Source organism: Anoplophora glabripennis, unplaced genomic scaffold (genome assembly GCF_000390285.2).
Source record: "Anoplophora glabripennis isolate ALB-LARVAE unplaced genomic scaffold, Agla_2.0 scaffold131, whole genome shotgun sequence".
Classification (NCBI taxonomy): domain Eukaryota; kingdom Metazoa; phylum Arthropoda; class Insecta; order Coleoptera; family Cerambycidae; genus Anoplophora; species Anoplophora glabripennis.
Window position 1 is genome coordinate 72,205 of NW_019416249.1, and position 19,519 is coordinate 91,723.

The following is a 19,519-nucleotide window of genomic DNA, read 5'->3' on the forward strand; positions in this document are numbered from 1 at the left end:
GGTGGTGTCATGTTTATGTGTGGTATGGTTGGGTAGGGCTGTTCCGAACCAATCCCTGACTCTTGTTGGAACAGATCTTATACATACTTATAAAACCCATGCCGCCCTAACTTTCGATGTAAGTTGGATCTGCAAAAAATCTTACTTATAAATTAAGGTCTATGCCATAGACTTTACAAACTATGATTTGAAGGTCTATGGTCTATGTATTTGTCAAATGTCAAATTTGAAATTGTCAATAATGTCAATGTCATTTTATATCTTTCTTTGGAGTACGTAGTTGTGAACTAGTGAAGTGAATTCCGTTTGTGTATGTGAAATAAGTTTTAATTTATAATTGATCTTGGTGTTGCAACTTGCCGAGTTGTGTAATATAAAATATATCATTCCTACAGCAAGTTTTATATTTTAAAGCGTAGATTACAGTTACAAAAATGGGGAAAGGATTTAACAATTATATGTGCAAAAAATTTTTCCATCCAGCATCTCGAGACAATTTAAAGAGGGTAAGATAAAGTGATGTAATTATAGAATTATATGAATCATTTTCTAACCATAATCATATTTCCAGGTATGGATGGCAGAACAGAAAGCCGAAGCATACAAAAAGAAACAAGAGGAACTTCGTCAACAATATGAAAAGGAACAAGATCTTCATGATAACAAAGCAATGCTTAGCAAGGAAAGCAAGGATAAGCTGAGTATAAGTTTCATGTATGAGCCCCCTCCTGGTGCTAAAAAGGAACGAGAGAGGGAAGACAATGAGCCCGAGTACAAATTCGAATGGCAGAGGAAGTATAATGCGCCTCGTGAGAGTTACTGTAAGGGCGATCAGGAAATTCGGGATCAGCCTTTTGGTATTCAAGTTAGAAATGTGAGGTGCATTAAATGTCACAAATGGGGCCATATTAACACAGGTATGTACGAAATTCTAGGTTTAAAGTAAAAATACTGATGATTTTGTATTTTTCAGATAAAGAATGTCCAATGTACAGTTTATCGATGAGTGCTGCAAGATCATTAGAAAATGCTACAGTAATGGACCAAAATTCACTGGTTCAACAAATGTTGGACGATGGTTTAGCATTAAAGAAGCAACATATAAGTATGGCAGAAACAACAAAACATCTTTTAGTAAGCGAAGATGAAGAGGAGAATTCTGAAGCAACATTCTTAAAGTCTCTTACAAAAAAACAGAAAAAGGCCTTATTAAAGTGAGTAAAATGAATATTTTGCATGAAACTAATTTTATTAACCATATTTTTCTTACTTTAGGAAATTGGAGAAACTTGAAAAAGAAGCTAAAGAACCGAAGAAGTCGAAGAAACGCAGTGACTCGGATTATTCTTCTGACGAGGAAAATAAAAGGAAAGTAGCTAAACCAAAATTTAAGAAAGAGGTGTATTCCAAAGGACACATGTCCGATTCTGAAGAAGAAAAAGACAAAAAGTTCAAGAATTACAGTGATAGAAAACGTGAAGAAAGAAGAAGAGAAGAAATGAAAGCAAAACAAAATGAAGAGAGAAGGGATAAGAGAACTAGGAGAAATAGTAGTGAAGAAAGGAAAGAAAGGAGAAAGGACAATAAAGAAAGAAGGCAAAGAGATAGTAGCGAAGAAATAAGCAGGGAAAAGAACAGACGAAGAGATAGTAGTGAAGACCGGAAAAATAAAAGAAAGATAAGTAGAAGTGATGAAAAAGACAGCAGTGAAGACAGGAGAAGCAGGAGAAAAGATTATATCAAAGAAAAGAAACAAGATGAAGAAAAAAATCGAGATAGGAGGAAGAGAAGCAGCAGTAGTGAAGAGGATAGTAAAAAAAGAAATAGGAAAAGATATAGCAGTGAAGAAAATAAGAGGCAGAGAAGGATTACAAAAAATAAAAAACGAGATAGGAGCAGTAGTAGTGATGAAGATAGCACCGAAGAAAGGAAGAGGCACTCTAGCACTGAAAGAAAAATTAAAAAAAGATCTTCAAGCGAGGATGAGAATAGGCACAGATCAAAAAAAAGAAGTTAATTTGGTTTAAATATTTATTGCTAGAAATAAAAAGTAACTACTACCCTAAAACATGTATATACAAAACTTTCTATGTTTGTGTATTATTTTATAAGCAAATGTGATTGAAACATTTATAAAATAAAATGCATACATTGTCACACGTGTTTCATTAACCTAACGTTTAAATAAATCTTAGTAACGGAAGAAAATAAATTGATTTACAAGGCATAATCTAATTCATATCTGATATATTGATTTTTGGGGTCGTTGGCAATCCTGGGATATCCAGCGACGAGGGCATCCTGTCCTCCAATGTACAGGGAATTATAGATTTTCCAGTAAACGTCTCTGACTTTCCGGGCGGGATGGAACAAACCCTGAACATAAGATAAAATAATGAACGGGTCACACCATTGTATAATTCTAAAATAAAATGTGATTTTTTTTTAAATAAAGTATGAGGATAATAATTATTCATAAATAGTACAAAATGGTGATGCTGGAGAGGCAAGCAGAGTTTGAGACACTGCGGCATGCAGTGCAATTGACGCAAATTGGAATATGTAAAAAACTTAAAAAGTTCTGTTAATCTACACGAGTATAATTAGAGAAATACCTAGGAGATTTTAAAAACATTAATTTTTGTGTGATTGCGGGTACTTGGAGTAAAAAGTTCAAATTTTGACAAAAAAGAGGGTAATCATTAGAGACCAACCGATTAATTGGCTTCGACATCGGCTTTGGCTAAAATTAAGCCGAACTTTTCACCGAAGCCGTTGACGTCGAGCGATGCTTTTTATTTTTCTACATCTTTTTTAGAATACCCGGTACCCGTTATGTTTATTATTAGAGTTTGTGTTTTATTATTGTGGTAAATTGTTTTATTATTATATGAAGGAATTCGGGTGCAAAACTCTAATACAAGTGTAAAGTGGAAGCTGTTGATATGTGCAGTTCATTGACAAAAGTAACTACTATTTATCGTATGATAAAAAATAGTGTAGAAGTAAATCTAAAAAAGAAAAAAGTGGAAACGAGGGAGGAACAAAATAGAAAGCGATAATGAAGTGAATTACTCCATATGTAGGAAAATTAATGGATTTTTCTTTAGAAATAAAATACCAACGATAAAGAAAATTCAAGCTGCAATAGCTGAAAATCAGGATATTCCTAAATTTTCTGATAAGGTTCTTAGAAGAATAATAAGTGACATGAACTTTTGATATTTGAAATGGAATCGAAATAGTATGCTCGTTTGAAAAGGATGAAATTGTGGTATGGCGAAAAAGAATACTTAGAAAAAATAAACGTAGTAAACGAAGGTCATACTGTATAAAAAGTTTGGCTGGATGGTAATATTAAGGGTAAAAGAAAAGCATTTTTAGATGTATTTTCTACTGGATTAAAGGCACCTTCTGGAAAAGGACCATAATAACACATACTGGAAGCGATACGGGACTTTTAGAAAATAGGGAAAATGTGACAGTGATAATATTTGTGTGAGATAATTATTTAGACCAGGAAAGGAAAAATTTTGAAATTTATCAATTACTGGGCGTGATTTTATTGTTGGAAAGTCTTCGGAATGATAATACAAGAGGCGTCTCATCTCGTGGGTCATGAAAAAAGTATAGCGTCATTGTTTTTTTTATCAACAAATAGGTCAAAAATTCGTATTTTTCCTTCTACGTGGTATTGTAAAAAAACTATTAATCTTACTCATCTTGAAAATGAGACTTTATAAGTTAAAATTGCTTTATAAACAAAAAATTTATTGCAAAATTAAACGGAAAATGTGCTTTTTTTTTAATTGTTAATAACTTTTTAAATAATTAATAAAATTTTACTAAACTTTCCTAAAATGTGTTTTTATATCCTTAAGAGATGTGCAAAAAATGGGCTCGATCGGTCGAATAGTTTCTGTAAGATTCCATTTATTTATCAGATTTTTGCAAAAAAGGCCCATTTTCAAATGACTATTCCGGGGGAAAATTAATTTTTTTTTCAAATTTAGTTGTATATAATTGTTAACAAATAAAAGGCACTTTTTTCCCTAATAAACAATTAAAATAACTCCGCGGTTTTTAACTTTTGAAAGAAGTTATATACACCATTCGAAAGCTCGTAAAAAATCTACAAATTGAAAAAAGTTTCTACAATGACCAATAGGAGTTATCCATTTTTTTACAACCACATTTGAAAAAATTTTTTATTTATTTTAACTAGAGGATACTTGGTGCCCCTTAGAAGAAAATGAGCCCAAAAAGATTGTTTTAGTCATAACCCTGCCCCCCGGAATAGTAATTTGAAAATGGGCCTTTTTTGCAAAAATGGGATAAATAAATGGAATTTGCAAAAACTATTTGACTGATCGAGCCCATCTTTTGCACATCTCTTAAGGATATAAAAACTCACATTTTGGGAAAATTTGGTAAGATTTTATTAACTATTTACAAAATTATTAACAATTAAAGAAAAAGCACTTTTTCCGTTTAATTTTGCAATAAATTTTTTGTTTATAAAGCAATTTTAACTTATAAGTCTCATTTTAAAGACGAGTTTCTCTAGATCAAATCACCTGTTGAATATTTTTTGCTAAGATTAATAGTTTTTTTACAATAACGCGTAGAACGAAAAATGATGAATTTTTGACCTATTTGTTGATAAAAAACAATGACGCTATACTTTTTTGTTGACTCACGAGATGAAACGCCTCTTGTATTATCTTTCCCAAGACTTTCCAACAATAAAATCACGCCCAGTAATTTTCACGATTTCTCGATGATTTTTCACCTTTATTTCTTGGTCTAATTGTAAAATATGTAAGTACTAAATATATTAATAATCAACGTTGCAATTCCTTGCGGGTGGTAGTTCTGTAAAACGATGCCCAAAAGGGCATCGTTTTACAGAAAACACTTAAAATTTAATAACAAAATGTTGCTAAAACATTATTGAAGTTTCCTTAATAAAACCTCTAAAAATAATAGATGTTATGTTTTATTATCTTTTTTCCGTATTTACTATATCTTGTTGCCTTCTAAACAAATACGCCTATGGATTTTCAATCCCCGCACACTTCCGTTGCATTTTATTATGTTTAATTTCTTAATAAAATTTAAAGTTGTATTTAGTGAAGTGATTCTTATAGTTATTTATTTGTATTTAATGACAGCATAGTGAGGTTGTGTCTTCACTGTTAAATTCCTGTAATCAAAAACACATATACGAATGAAGAAGGATGAAATTTGCTTTAGCTCTCAATATGTACGATTTGAACCTGTCCAGCAGTGGGGTATGAAAGTTACTAACAAAAAAGGTTAAAAAAAGTCACTTAAGATATTTTCATGTTACACTCACCTGTAAAGTGTACTGTAGAATCTTAATGGGCCCCAAAGCCACTCTCATCCCCTCGATGGCATCCATGAAAGCCTGTACCAAATGTGGCGACGTCTCGAATATATTGGGCCACACGTAGTTCAACAGGTGAATGAGAGCATCCTCGCAACCAAAACCATACACTCCCAGAGCCATGTGTTTTATTGCGGCACAAGCCGTCTGCCTGTGCACTAAATCTCTGTCCATCAACGCATCTTCTAGCAATGGCGCCACCGCGTAAATGTAATCCTTACCCATCTCCCCGATGTATTCGAACAAGAAAGAAAGCGACTTCAAGACGCCATTCTGAACGTTTAGTTCTGGCACTCTATACTCATTCATCAACGCGGGCAGTACCGTAAAGGGTGAGCAAGTCTCAGCGACAATAGCGATAGCAACGGTCGTACAGACTCTGTTCTGGCGTTCCTGCACTTTTAAATTATTGAGGAGCGTGGCAAGTACGTCGTGAGGACCGATAGCCTTGGCGATGTACCCAAAAGTATTGACCGTCGCTCTACGGATCGCCTTCTTGTGTGCCTTGAGGAGTTCTAGTAACTCGAAGCAGATTCTCATCCATTCCCTTGCAGAGACGTACTCCGGGCCCCTATCGGCGATACGACCCACTAAATCGATGCAGTTCTCTTGTACTTTCTCGTGTCTGTTCTTGAGGATGGGCGTAAGACGTGGTAGCAAGTCTTTGATGGGTGGCGTCATCTTCGTCATGCCAATAACGTTAACAATGGCTTTCAAGGCACCCAGGATGGAACCGAGTACCTCAGGATACTCCTCTCCTAAGTATTCATAAAGAACAACACCCAGATGGCCCATAAGTTTTTCTTCTTGGCAAGTTTTCATCACGACGGCGATTCTGGAGATGAGATCGGCAGCTTGCTGCCGTACCTAGGAAAATAAAAATAACATAAAAATATCAAGAAATGAATTATACGAGATGTTGCAATAAAGTAGGTCAAGATGTTTGATGTTCTTTGGGTGAAACAAGGCTTTTACACCGTGACAGTAATTTTTTGTGAAAGTGAAATTTTTATGTGCTGGAATAGATAAAATTTAAAAACAGCTATTAACTAAAATCCTTTTTTAAATTTAAATTCTGATGCTCCATATTTTGAAAAAGAGGTGCTTAAGGGGGGAGATACAATTAGATGATCAAAAAAAATTGTTATTTTTTTTACTTAAGATAGTAAATTTATCGTAGAATTCGCATGTAAAGTTTTAGAATGAAATTTGAAGTTCTTCTATTTATTTTTGTCCTTTTTTGAAGAAACAGTGTAGCACATATTTCAGCGCTGTCGACTCAGAGACCTGTCTATTGTGTCTTGTTTTGAAATACCTGGGACGTATTTATTTATAAGGTATACACCAACAGAGGAAGAGCGCGCATCGACCCTGAAATTCATGTGTAGTGGTCAGTATAGCTCTACTGCTCGACGAATTTCTCGAGACAGCATTTCTGAAGCTTGTGTTGATGATAACCTAAAAATAGTTTGACCGATTTAGCTAAAACTTGCAGGATTTCTTCTTTATATCAGCTTCTAGTTAAACTAAAAAAAATTGCAATTTATATTGCAAAACTCTAATAATTATTGCAAAAATTACCAAAATATTTCAGAAAATTTTTAATTTTCCTGAAAAAACATGCCAAATTTAAATTGTTTTACTTTTTTTAGTTTAATGACTAATTGTAACTGTTTCTTACATATCTTTTTTTTTTGTGGATTTTTATAAAACAAAATAACGATGTTCAGGATCAACACCAACGTATTCCTAAGGGTCCTCCTCTTTGTGATAACATATATCCGCCATTTTGTTTGAAAACTAAGAAAAATTTTTTTTATATATACTTCAACGTCGTCTTAAGCCTACAAAATTTCATTACAATTGAATAAAAATTCTTAAAAAAAAAATTAGAAAAATGCTTTTACGACCCATCTAATTGTATCTCCCCCTTTAAATGAAAAATGGCATAACGAAAGTAGTTAACGACTTTAAAATACGCCGAAGAAACGGTTTTTAATGTTATACAGTAAAACTCGGTTATAGCGAGCATTCACGGGAACGCAAAATTTGCTCGTTATACGCGAGTGCTCGTTATAGACGTCGCCGTCGCCAACTATGCTGAAAATTATTGGACACATAATTATAGCTGCATTGCACTTGTATTTTTATTTTCAAACATATAATATTATTTATCTACATAACATAGATACGTATAACTGTAGGTAAGTTACATTACATAGCATTTATTATTAAAGAAAAAATTCTATAATATTTTTCTGCACCACTCTTTTGCTTAATATCCCATTTAAGAACTGCTCGTTTTCCGGACATTTGAATTCCACGTATGATACTATGGTTTTTAACGCAGAGATGGCTTCAAGTGTCGAAGGAACTGTAACCTCATCACATCCCGTCTCTTCTTCATAACTTTCTTCATCTATTGATGGGTTAATCGTTAATTGTGTGATTTGAATTTCATTTGGGAATTCAGCCACTTCGAGATTTTCGTCTACCATCTCGTACTAAACTAAGTCAAAGACGTCAAAATCGGATATGTTGTTATTTCTACTAGTCATAACAGGTTTTTGCGTTCATTTGATGTCATGTGCGTAAAAACTGGTTCTACGATAACTCGTTATAGCTGAGCTCGCTGTTTACGATAACTCGTTATAGCCGAGATCACTGTTGTGCGGGACCAAAATCAAAGTTCGTAATAGCCAAGCCCTCGTTATATACGAGTTCGTTATAGCCGAACAGGAATACACATGTTACATAGGGAATTCGGAAGGGACATTTCAATTTGCTCGTTATAACCAAGTGCTCGTTATATCCCCTGCTCGTTATAAGCGAGTTCAACTGTACTTAGAATGGTAGGTACGTCGGCATTCACTCGTGTTGTGCATGCACAAAACTGCATGTAATCTGACCACTGTTGCTTCATTAGTGCTTATAATTCGTAAATAAACAGTAAGATTTTGTAAAATTCTTTATATACAGGGTGTTCCTAAATAAGTGTCCCAACGGAAAACTGTAAATTCCTCTTGAAAAAAGAAACATTTTTTTTCCTCTTCCATTTTTTTCTCCAGGCGTTCGTTTTCGAGATACACGGTGTTAAAATTTATTTTTTTTTTGTTTTTTGCCAATATCTTAGGAACTGTTTGAACTACAGGACTGAGCTTTTGTATACACATTACCACTATTAATAGTTACTTTTTGGCACCCTTTCCGAATTCATTAGACCATGCCAGTGGTGGAGATCTTAAGATATCGTAAGGGTTTTTCCCCCTTAACTTCTACGCCACTGGAAAAATTGACATTTGACAGCAAATTCTGAAGCACCAATGAATTTATACACAAAAAGAGTTCTCTTGGTTCATTGCTTAAAGTCAACTGTTTTCAAGAAAAATTACTTTTTATGAACAAAACCAAACATTTTGCTAATGTTTCGAAAATCTTTTGTAATTCAAAAAATAGTTAGTAATAATTAATAAATTTAACGAAATTTAACAACAGATAGGATTTTAACTTTTTTTATATCAATTAATTTAGCAAGTACAATTTACAAAAACTATTCAAAAATACATTCGCAGACCTCAAAGCTCAGTCCTGTATTTCATACGGTTCCTAAGGTATTGGCAAAAAACTAAAAAAAAGTTTTGACACCGTATATCTCAAAAACGAAAGCCCGGAGAGAAAAATGGAAGAGGAATAATAGTTTCTTTTTTCAAGAGGAATTTACAGTTTTCCGTTGCGCCACTTATTTAGGAACACCCTGTATAATTATATTCAGAAGGATTCGGACTTGGCTGGCAAATTTAAAATTATTCATGGAAAAAACAAAAAAAAAAATGTCTTCCTGGGATTTGATCTTCCAACGCCCAAGTGAACATAAGTTTGTAGGTAGAGCTTCTCAGCTCTGCACCATGAAAACTCTCACGAAATATTTCTGATATTGAGAATTAACAGTTGAATTTCCAAGTCATTTTGGAGGTAAACAATGAATTTCATTAATTGTGTTGAAAATTGGAACGGGAACCGAGAAACAAAATAATAAAAAGAACGTTAGAAGCGTAAATAAAAGATTGAGTTTGATTGTTTTTTGCTTCGTCTTGTCGTGTCATTATTTTTATAATAAAAGTCATTTTCTGTAAAACCATAAATTAAAAAATAAACTCGTTTTTGTTAAACAAAGAAATAGCAATTTTTATTACAAATACAGTCCACAAAACCTGTTTTTATAAACAAATTGAATTAATTTCCTTTATTATAAAGCTGTCCGTAATAAGTTGAAAAGGCCAATAACAGAAAACGTTTTACATTTTCACTGGCAAGTCTCGATCTTTGTCTAAACAATGGAATAATTTTCACCGAGGAGTTTTTTCTAAATAAAAATTTACTAGAGAAATTGTGAAAAAATCTTAAGACGTCAATTTTCGTATTAAATGTATAATAATTTTTTAACAAAGTAATTAAAATTATTAAGTAAAAATTACCTTAGCAGATTTGTTGTTCAACCTCCATAGGATCGTACCGCAAATCTGCGGCAAATATGGTTTGACACGTTTTCCTAACTGATTAACGATCGTACCAAAACCATTCAACATCACCACATCTTCCGTTGTCTGTTCCTGGAAAGCATATAAGATACCGTCAATCAGCTGCTCCTCCAGCCTAGAATCTATATCGGCAGCCCCCAAATTGCCCATAATCTTCTCTATGCTCTCCATGACCATCTTTCTGTACTGTTCGTTCTCGTCTTTCAGATCGTCTACGATCCTATTTATGATTTCTGAAGCCCCAACTTTGTTGGCGATCTCCACGGTCGTGTCTACGAGTTGCCTGTAGTTACGCCTGTCCAATGCCATTCTGTGATTCCAGAAGTGTTTGAAGAACTGCGGCAGGATCTCTTCCTTAATATACTGTGCCTCGACACCGTCAGTGGAACAACACTGCTTCACGACTTTCAATACGATCTTCTTCATCTCCTCATCGGGAGACTGGAACTCCCTGATCAGGATCAACATCACTTCCCTGGTGTAATAATTGGCATATTCTGCATCCATGAGGGGGATAAGGTAACCGATGGCCTTGAGGAAGGCCGCGAGACCCTTACCGCGGTGGGTACGGATACCCTTCCACAGGGGCTTAAGGACAGAGTCAAAACTTTCGATACCTGCAAGGTAAAATAATGTTAACAAAATCTACATAACACCTAGGTTATATTAGCGGTTTTAAAGATTTCACGGCCCATACTAATATTTAAGGATTCTATTAACAAAATGGAAATAAAGTGTTTTCTAATTTTTGAATTAATTCTCTTGAAATAATCTCGTGTTCAAAATGTTAATAAGATATCTGCCGCACGATAAACATACATGAATGGATTGGCGGCCTGTGTCAAAAGACAAGAATTACTGCGCCACTATTATAGCAAATAAGTAGTTTTTAATAATTAGCAGATAATAATTTTTCTCTTTATTATTTAATTTCTTTTCTTAAATATACATTTCTTGTTAATCTATGACAGTTAAAAAGTGGATATGCGCGATGTACAAAGAAAATCACTCATGTTCAATAAACAATGCGCTGCTAACTTAAGGGGCTTAAGGGGCCACTGTGATGGGATTTGCTTTAATTTAAAGTTTATACCTTCGAAAATATGTGTATAAAATTTTAAGTCAAAATTACGAAAATTGACCGAGTCATATTAGTGAGGCAGGTGCGCTAGGGACAGAAGAAGAATCGTGAGCAAAAGGGCAATAAAATAAAAAATAATGCCAAGGGCACCACTGGAGATGTAGAGGGAGAATCATCATATGGCCTAGGATCCGATAGTTTGATGAAAGCGTAAATATGTTAGTAAAACGATTCTATAGTAAAGAAAATGGTCCAAAAACTTTAAACGCGTTTTCATCAAAACGACTTTTTTCAAACTTTTGATGCGACATACGTTATCTGTAGTATTTTCGCCTCCTGTTCACGAATCCGGTGTCAGAATTGAGCTATCACATCATAGGAATTTCCTGACCTCAAAAAACCGATCAAAAATAGCAAAAATTCACGCAAAAGTGCTAGGAAAAGTACAACATTTTTTTTTTCTATATTCAAATGTTCGTTTATATGGATAAGACCCCGCTGAACGTGAATCTGCGGTTAGAATTGATGGTTCTTTTCTAATAAAAAAAAAAACGGGTCAATTATGTTCAGCATTCCGTGAATATTCAAAAAAGAACAGTTTCGCGCCAAATCTGGTATACGGGGGTTTTAGGAGTCGTTGATTACGAATTCGAGGTCAGAATTGCAAAATTCATTTTATAATACTTTTATTTACTTTACAACTTGAGTACCCAATCATGTTTTAACCTTCTTAAAGTACATAGGTAGTTGATTAAAATTTTAAAAACGAATTTTGTAAATCTAATCTCGGATTCGTGATCAATGACCCTGAAACCCCCATATATCAAATTTGGCGCGAATCTGTTATTTTCTTTAAATTTGGTCGGCCACCTTGGATCCGTCATCTTGAATTTTGCAAAATTGACCTCAGATCCGTGATCAGTGACCCTGAAAACCCTCGTATACCAAATTTGGCACGAATGTTGTTTTTTGAAAATTTGTTCCGCCATCTTGAATTTTGCAAAATTGACCTCGAATCCGTGATCAGCGACCCAGAAAATTCCCGTATACCAAATTTAGCGCGAATCTGTTATTTTTTTATAATTCTTGATATATGACCACAATTGACCTGTTTTTTTTGAGGTTAGAAAAAGAACCATCAATTTTGACCACGGGTTCAGATTCGGTGGGGTCTTAAGCATATAAATAAACATTTGAATATAGAAAAAAAAAAAATATTGTATTTTCCCTAGCACTTTTTCGTAAATTTTTGCTATATCTGACTAGTTTTTTTAAGTTAAAAAATTCCTGTGTTGTGATAGCTCAATTCTGACACCAGATCAGGAGGCAAAAATATGAGTAACATATGTCGCATGAAAAGTACTTTTTTTTGTGTGGCTTTTATCAACCGATTTTCAATTTTTTTTCAAGGGGCAAAAAAGTGAAAAAATTCTTCAATCGGTCGACATTTTGTAAAAAATCAAAATAAAAAAATGGCTACTTGCAACGATAACTACATTCATATAGGTTCTAATGCAATATGATTTATTTTTTTTTCAGATAACCTGTTTTTGGAAAATCGATGCGATGATGGAGGGGAATTTTTTTTTAAGGTTTTACGGCAATGCTCATAACTTTTTTTAACAAAAATTTACATGAACCAAGTTGAATATATATTAATAAAATAAAAAAAAAACTATCCCCATATTCCTTAATTTTCCCAGTCTAAAAAATTAAAGAAAATTGTTCACTTTTTTGGCCATCACAGTGGCTATCCCCCTTAATTAATCGCTTCTCTCCCAATTTTTCCCTATTTTCCAATCTGTCATAATTAATTCCTATTAACCGAAAGTGTGTGTTTGTATGCGGTACAATCCACAAGAAACAGCAATCCTTACATAACACCAAAGCATAGGCAAGTGCCATTATTGCCTCTTTTCATTAGAATTTTGACCATACACAAAATTATACTAAAAGTCAGTAGACTAGTGACAATATAGCACAAAATAAAAATAATAAGAAAAAATAGTCTTATTTTTTTTACCCATCACTCTAAATTTCCAAAACACCCTGTATACGGTTATTAAGGAATGCGATACTCGAAAAATTTAAGATAAAAATAACTTCTAAGTACAGATCCTTCACAAATTATTACAAGCCACGTGATCACCGAGTATAGGCAACCAACATTACATGATTGGCACTGTCAACCAAAAATCTCTAAATCTTATATTCACCAATACTAGTTTCATTTACAATAAACAATGACAAACTGTTGCAGCTATGCCCTAGAAAATGCAAACACCGATCGTGTAATGCAATCTTAATCCTATTTTAATTTCACCGAAATTTAATTGCTAACATGAAGGAAATAAAATTACTGTTCCAAACGAAATTACTGGTCACGTAGCATGTAATTATTTAAGAAGGCTCTGTATTGGAGTTATGTTAAGAGGGCTATATAGCAAATAGGCAACCAGCAATATATTTCTATAGATTTTATTTCACAGTTTGTCTAAATATGAATCAATGCACAAATAACAGACTTTACTCCACTCTAATGCAGATTTTCTATAAAATGAAGCTAGTTTAAAACTTAAATTACTTTTTGTTGTAAAGAAATTTGTAATTTATCGCTTTTGAACAAGCGACAAATAAGTAAATTACAAATTTCTATACACCAAAAAGTAATTCAAGTTTCAAACCAAGTCCATTTTAAAGAAAATCTGCTTTAAAATGGGGGAAAGTTTGTTATTTGTGCATTGACTCATATTTAGATAAACTGAGAAATAAAACCTATAAAAATGTATTGCTGGTTGCCTATTTACAGTGAAAACCTTCTAAAATGTATTTTTCTAACTGAAATTCAAATATTAGTCGTTTTTTTTTATTCATAACTAAATCTGGAATATGTACTTCAGCTTTATTTATGTATATATTTATACCTATTTTATTTTACTGAATTTATAATAAGCAAATACGTCTCATACGAAAGTAATGTCACACGTAAAGCTTAGAGAACTGAGTGACTTACCGTATGGTGTCGCTGCCTCTGCTAAAGCCGCAATACCCAAAGCAGTAATCGTCCTAACTTTCTGCTGTTCGTCTACCAATCCATGCTCGATAATCTCTACCAATGATTTCAAGTGCGGCAAAATGGCGCAACCCATAAGGATAGCGATCTGCTGAACGATCTTGATACCAGTATGCCTGGCCTGCCACGACTTCTTCGATCGACACACAGCCTTCAAAAACGGCAATAGCGAGGGAATGCCCAAGGCGGATGCTACCACGGCAAAAGCCCTCGCCGTGGTGTTCCTCACGTACTCGTCGATGTTGTCGATATCGGGACGCATCGTAGAGATCATAGTGGCCAGACCAGCAGCCTTAGCAAGATTGGAGATAATCTCACGACCCTCCACTCTAGCATAGTAATCTTCATCGATGAGAAGCGGCTCAATAACGACCAAAATTTTGTGGACGTAAGGTCTGACGAGATCGTCAAGTTTGTACAAGATCCTGTCGATGACTTTGACAAGCAAGTGACGTTCTTGATCCTCCAAAGTGGGGCTCATAAGCAGCGGGAGTATCTGGTTGAACAACGGACCAGCGCCGAATTCTCTAGCTTTGTCCGTTATCTGTCTCAGAGCAGCTTTACGCATCGGTGGAGTTCCATTCTTAATTTTCAGCAAAAGCTTCATAATTTTACGTTCCTTTTGCTCTTCGGGGCTCAAAGCTTCTTCATCCACATCAACTAATAATTTATCAAAGTACTGCGCATCTTCAGGCTTCATGAACGGCAAATTTTGTCCCTTTGGCTGGTTATCCAGATATTTCGCGGTTTTATCTTCGGTTTGAATGAAGAAACCTTGAGGGGTACCCCCGACTAGAGGTGTTGGAGTAGCTGTCAGTTTTCTTGCTGGTGTTCTGATGGGAATGTAACCAGCAGGGGGTGGAAGGACCTTATAACCTGGAGGGAACATGGCATCCAATTCCTCGTCAGAGTAGGGACGGTTACGTTCATCTATTTCTCGTTCCCATCTGTAGGCTTGCAGTTGTTCGGGAGTCATTGAAGCCAAGTGACCTAAAAAAAATATTATTAAAAAAAGTCTCTTTCAGACCTTTACAGTACGAACCCTAACAAAAATATGTTCGGGCGAACGATAATTTTGGCAATAACGACAACAAATCGGCAAAATACGTATAAAATATTTTATGTAAATTATGTAAAAATAAAACTAGTGTATGAAGAAAAATATATTACCTGGTGTTGGGGTGCTAATCGCCATGGCCTTCGGTCCAACTGGCGTGGACCCTCCAGGAGTCAACATTGGAGTCATATGTCCAGGAGTCCCATGCGGTGTTGATGGAGTCATTGCGCCCGGCGTCATTGCTTGTGTCGGAGTTGCAGAAGGGGTCTCATCCCACCTAGACCTACGTTTCGAAGCCCCAGGTGTAGGTGTCTCCTGAATCAAATCAGCCCCAGTGCGATCTGTCCTGGGTGTCTCAGCCCAACCACTGGAATGTCCAGGTGTCTCGCGTTCGGTTTTCGGAGTTTCATCCCAACGGTTCCTTCTGGACGTGCTCTTGTCTCCGCCGTGACCCGGTGTTTCACGGCCAGGAGTCGCAGCACCGGGTGTGGCATCCCAAATTCTTGTGGATTGCCCAGGAGTAGCTCCAGGAGTTTCACTGCCTTTGTGACCGGGAGTTTCATCCCAACGGATATCTGCAGGCGTTTTCTAATAACAAAAAACAAAAAAGTGTATGTCTAATAATGCAATAAGTTCATGTATACATAATTAATGGTCTCTAAAATAATATAAACTTACGTCTCCTTCCCAAACTGGAGTCGCCGCGTTGCTACTGGTAGAAATACTGAGCGTTTTTTTCTTGGTTGGTACTACAACCTCATCTACAGTCTGATCCCACCTTCCTCGTTTCTTGGGAGTCGATTTGGCTTCCCCATTGGTAATTTTCAGCGATCCATCTTTGGCCTTTTCAAATATCTTCTTGCGAATCTGGAAAACAGGATGGGATATTGGTCACAAGTCCGTTTTCGATGCGGAATTTGTGCCAGAAAATAAATGAGATCGGAAAGCCCAGAAAAGTGGGTGTAAGTAGCTCCAATTCAATGGAGCTGATGAAATTTAGAAAAAAAGAAAACAATTTATACTTACCTCATTCTCCTCACCCTTGAGCATCTGCTCTTTCATAATCTGCGAATAGCTCCTCGATTGCAAGTCTGGCGTTTTCCCACCTGAAAACACACCATCACAATCGGTAATTAGTAAGGGGAAGCACTTTGTGGCTAATTATTTGCCAGATGGGCAATTATTTTAATTTCTGCAGTATCTGTTCTTAGGATTTCTTTTATATGAAACTAGATTTGTACCACCACATTCTCTCATTACATTTTCAGACTGTTTTTAGATAAATTTCCAAATTTGCAAAAATTGCTTCTAAATGTTAATTTTTGACATAAAATATTCCCAGAAGCATACAATTTTCATCTAATCGTAATTCAAATGATTGTCCCGAGTAAATTTTTGTTAGTTAAGGAAAATTTATTTTGGAACTTTATACATAAAAAAAATCTTGTATATTATTGTAGACAATAGAAATTTAAAAAAAAAGGTCTTTTACAACCAATGAGTCTAGGCTCAAAACATCTATAGTGAGAGTTAATAATTGATTGGAACTTCGATGACTTTTGCTTGAGCTGATGTGAATAAAATATAAATTAGTATATCGTCCGAGAAAGTATGTGGTAGGCAAATCTGGATACGTACGTGTCTGGCAGCTCCATCACAACAAAATCTGGCTGATTCTTGAAAAACAACTGGTCAAATCGAACCTAGAAATAGGCTGGGGTAATTAATAATTTTCTATACTTCGCACACACTCTTTCACTCTTTAACAAAGGTTTTGTTTACCAACTTAACTGATACCCTTCCATTATAAACACGTCGAGCATTACTTCTTTTTAGGCGACACACCCCTAAATGGTGACTTCTCCCAAAGAACAAAATCATTATATTAGTTTCTTTGTACTTGTGAATATATAAATATGCCTACATTATTTTTTTTATTCGATGTAGCCTTTCAACCTTCACATACATACCAACAGTTATTCCTCATTCATATACCCCAATAAATGAATTGCAAAATAAGGGATGTTTCTAATTAAATTTATGTTTACTGCCTGTGACAGTATATTTTTTACAGCAAATACAACATTTTAAGACGTACACTCTTAAGATATTAAAAGTGCATTAGTTACAATTGACTTTTTGCTGGCTAAATAGATTATCTTTTGCTTCACATTATTTACTGTTAGTTTGAGGAAATGATTAGATATTGTTTAAGTAAATTTATATTATATTTTAAAACATCCCTTATTTTAGTACAATAAAAAATCTACATATATTTTCAATAGTAATTTTAAAAAGTGTATGAAATGTAGACAAATATACTCACCATCTGCAAATGGATCCACTCTTTCTGGAGAAATGATCATCATTCTTCTTTTCTGTCTATATTCATCTTCCCTATCTGCGATCGTTGCTCTCCTACGATCAGCAAACGGATCATAATCCTTTTCGCTCTGAAATAAAATAAGTGCATACAGAAATGTATTACAATTATAAATGTAATACTGAACTTACTTGAGCGACATCGTTTAACAGGGCCACTGGCGCTCCTAGCCCTGTCCTCTTTTGAGAGTAACCCATGTCTTCTTCATCGTCTTCAACTTCATCATTGGCAGCGATAGATGTCACATATCCTTCATATTTACCCTTGCCTGTTTCATAAATATCGCTATCAAAATAGCCGCTCTCCCCAAGCTTTGCAACCTTGTCGGGTGTTTCGACTGGTATTTCTTTCTTCTTTGACTGAATTTCTCGAATCTGCGCCTCAATGTCTAAAAATAAAGAGGCCATACACTAATAACTCTGCAATTAAAATTGAAATTTTTACCTTCGTGGGTCCGCGGAATATTCTCCATGTTTGTTCACTTCAAAAATCGACACAATTAATCTCAGTTGACAATTATTTGCACATTTGCATTTTCTGATGATAAATATTCGTAAATACTATACCACTATACACTTTAATATACACCACCACTACTCAAAATGGCCGGTGAATGACGTACGCACTACGCAGTGACGTGGTCGGTAAATGAAATGTCTGTTTTTACGTTAGAACAAATCAATACTCGCCCTCTACTGAGCAGTAGGAGAAATACATTTATATTTTATATGTTGCCCATAGAGGGCCAAACACAAAAAAGTATAAACATTTAGACAATCCTGAAAAAGTGTGTACGATTTTTTGGAATTTGCTTGTACTTTGTGCTTCTTGAATAGAAAATAAGGTAATTCTCTTTTTACATTTGTAAAATCGTAGATTTGTATAATAATGTAAGCGACAATATTAATATTATTAATAGTATTCGATTTCTGTTTATACTTTGCAATTTTTTAATTTTATATCTACGTACGAGTTTATGTTTAAATTCTTATAACCTAATTACCCGTGGCATTACTAATTTATTTAAAAATATGTTTGGCTGTAGGCCTTTATTAGAACGCAAAGAGTCTTAATTTAATAAAAGAAAATTGGCAGCTCCTTTTATCTCAATCGAGGCATTCTCATAAACGATAAATTGAGTTTGAAGACACGTGGGAGTCTGGAGTAATAAATTTAATATTTAGAAACAGCGCAAGGGCGTATTTTTATTTCAGTGCCTGCTAAACCTGGAGACAATGACAGGTTATTAAAATTTTCCTATCGTATATCGAGGCCGTAGCAAACAAAATTGACTTGATTAAATTGAACATGGGGATTTTACGATCCGATGCGGGAAAATTGACGTTGAATTCACAATTAAATTTGTCTGAGAAAATTATGTTAATTTCGAGGTTATTTTTCACAGATTTTTTTTTTTTAAATAGACTAAATTTACCCTTTATCCTATTTCATTTCATTATCATTGTTTTTATAAGTTACCTACTTTATTACAATAAAATTATGAAACAATTTTCAACGTTATCTAACTAAAATTGAAACCATGAACTCACTTTTTGTGTATATGTAAAATAGTCAAAGAAAATAGGAAAGTTAAAGGAATTTCAAGAGAAAACCTGCTTTGTATCCCTATATTATGTATACAGGGAGTATGGGCATGTAAAAAATGAAGAAGCACATCTTCATCATCCAAATATAAACATTTTTTTGCTCTTGAAGCCAACATTTTTAACGATATAGGGTGTTGCAGGTTTCAAAATATAAGATATATCTTAATTGTTATATCTTAATTGTCTTCTAAACAAATAAAGCTGTTGGCAGTGCCTGATTTACAGTGGTGGGGGCCTGTAGGCTGAAAATTGGTGGGGGCCTATTCTAGAAAAAAAATATCCCAAAAAAAATTGAATTAAATAAAAGTAAATTTTAACCCACTTTCCCTAGGGACACAAGATGTATAACTAGAAATGAAGAATTAAAAGC

At 34.5% G+C, this 19,519-nt stretch overlaps 2 protein-coding genes across 3 annotated transcripts; one reads left to right on the plus strand and one right to left on the minus strand.

The window, feature by feature from the left end:
* The first annotated feature begins 245 nt into the window (after window positions 1-245).
* LOC108904575 (corepressor interacting with RBPJ 1) lies at window positions 246-2,157 on the plus strand. The gene is made up of 4 exons (XM_018707186.1): window positions 246-506; window positions 572-917; window positions 974-1,214; window positions 1,276-2,157. The coding sequence occupies exons 1-4, from the start codon at window positions 435-437 to the stop codon at window positions 2,015-2,017; spliced, it is 1,401 nt and encodes a 466-aa protein (XP_018562702.1). The 5' UTR covers window positions 246-434; the 3' UTR covers window positions 2,018-2,157.
* Window positions 2,018-18,155, minus strand: LOC108904574 (splicing factor 3B subunit 1). Of its 2 annotated transcripts, XM_018707184.1 has the most exons (10): window positions 17,987-18,155; window positions 17,674-17,930; window positions 17,486-17,612; window positions 16,186-16,265; window positions 15,838-16,026; window positions 15,273-15,747; window positions 14,043-15,092; window positions 9,886-10,565; window positions 5,360-6,277; window positions 2,018-2,376 (listed from the first exon to the last, which is right to left on the minus strand). In XM_018707184.1, exons 1-10 carry the CDS (start codon window positions 18,012-18,014, stop codon window positions 2,218-2,220), a joined length of 3,963 nt encoding a protein of 1,320 aa, XP_018562700.1. In that variant the 5' UTR covers window positions 18,015-18,155; the 3' UTR covers window positions 2,018-2,217. The 2 variants fall into 2 exon arrangements, with proteins under 2 accessions (XP_018562700.1, XP_018562701.1); XM_018707185.2 differs by lacking the exons at window positions 17,486-17,612; window positions 17,674-17,930; window positions 17,987-18,155 and adding an exon at window positions 16,798-17,385.
* Between the last annotated feature and the right edge of the window lie 1,364 nt (window positions 18,156-19,519).

What these genes read in the sequence shown, in the direction of transcription:
- LOC108904575 (XM_018707186.1), top strand. Translation starts at nt 435, where the DNA reads ATGGGGAAAGGATTTAACAATTATATGTGCAAAAAATTTTTCCATCCA. An exon ending in CTCGAGACAATTTAAAGAGG is followed by an intron (nt 507 to 571) that starts GTAAGATAAAGT and finishes TCATATTTCCAG; the next exon opens with GTATGGATGGCAGAACAGAA. An exon ending in CAGAAAAAGGCCTTATTAAA is followed by an intron (nt 1,215 to 1,275) that starts GTGAGTAAAATG and finishes TTCTTACTTTAG; the next exon opens with GAAATTGGAGAAACTTGAAA.
- LOC108904574 (XM_018707184.1), bottom strand. Translation starts at nt 18,014, where the DNA reads ATGGAGAATATTCCGCGGACCCACGAAG. An exon ending in TATTCCGCGGACCCACGAAG is followed by an intron (nt 17,931 to 17,986) that starts GTAAAAATTTCA and finishes CTTTATTTTTAG; the next exon opens with ACATTGAGGCGCAGATTCGA. An exon ending in GATTAGCACCCCAACACCAG is followed by an intron (nt 15,093 to 15,272) that starts GTAATATATTTT and finishes TATTTTTTTTAG; the next exon opens with GTCACTTGGCTTCAATGACT.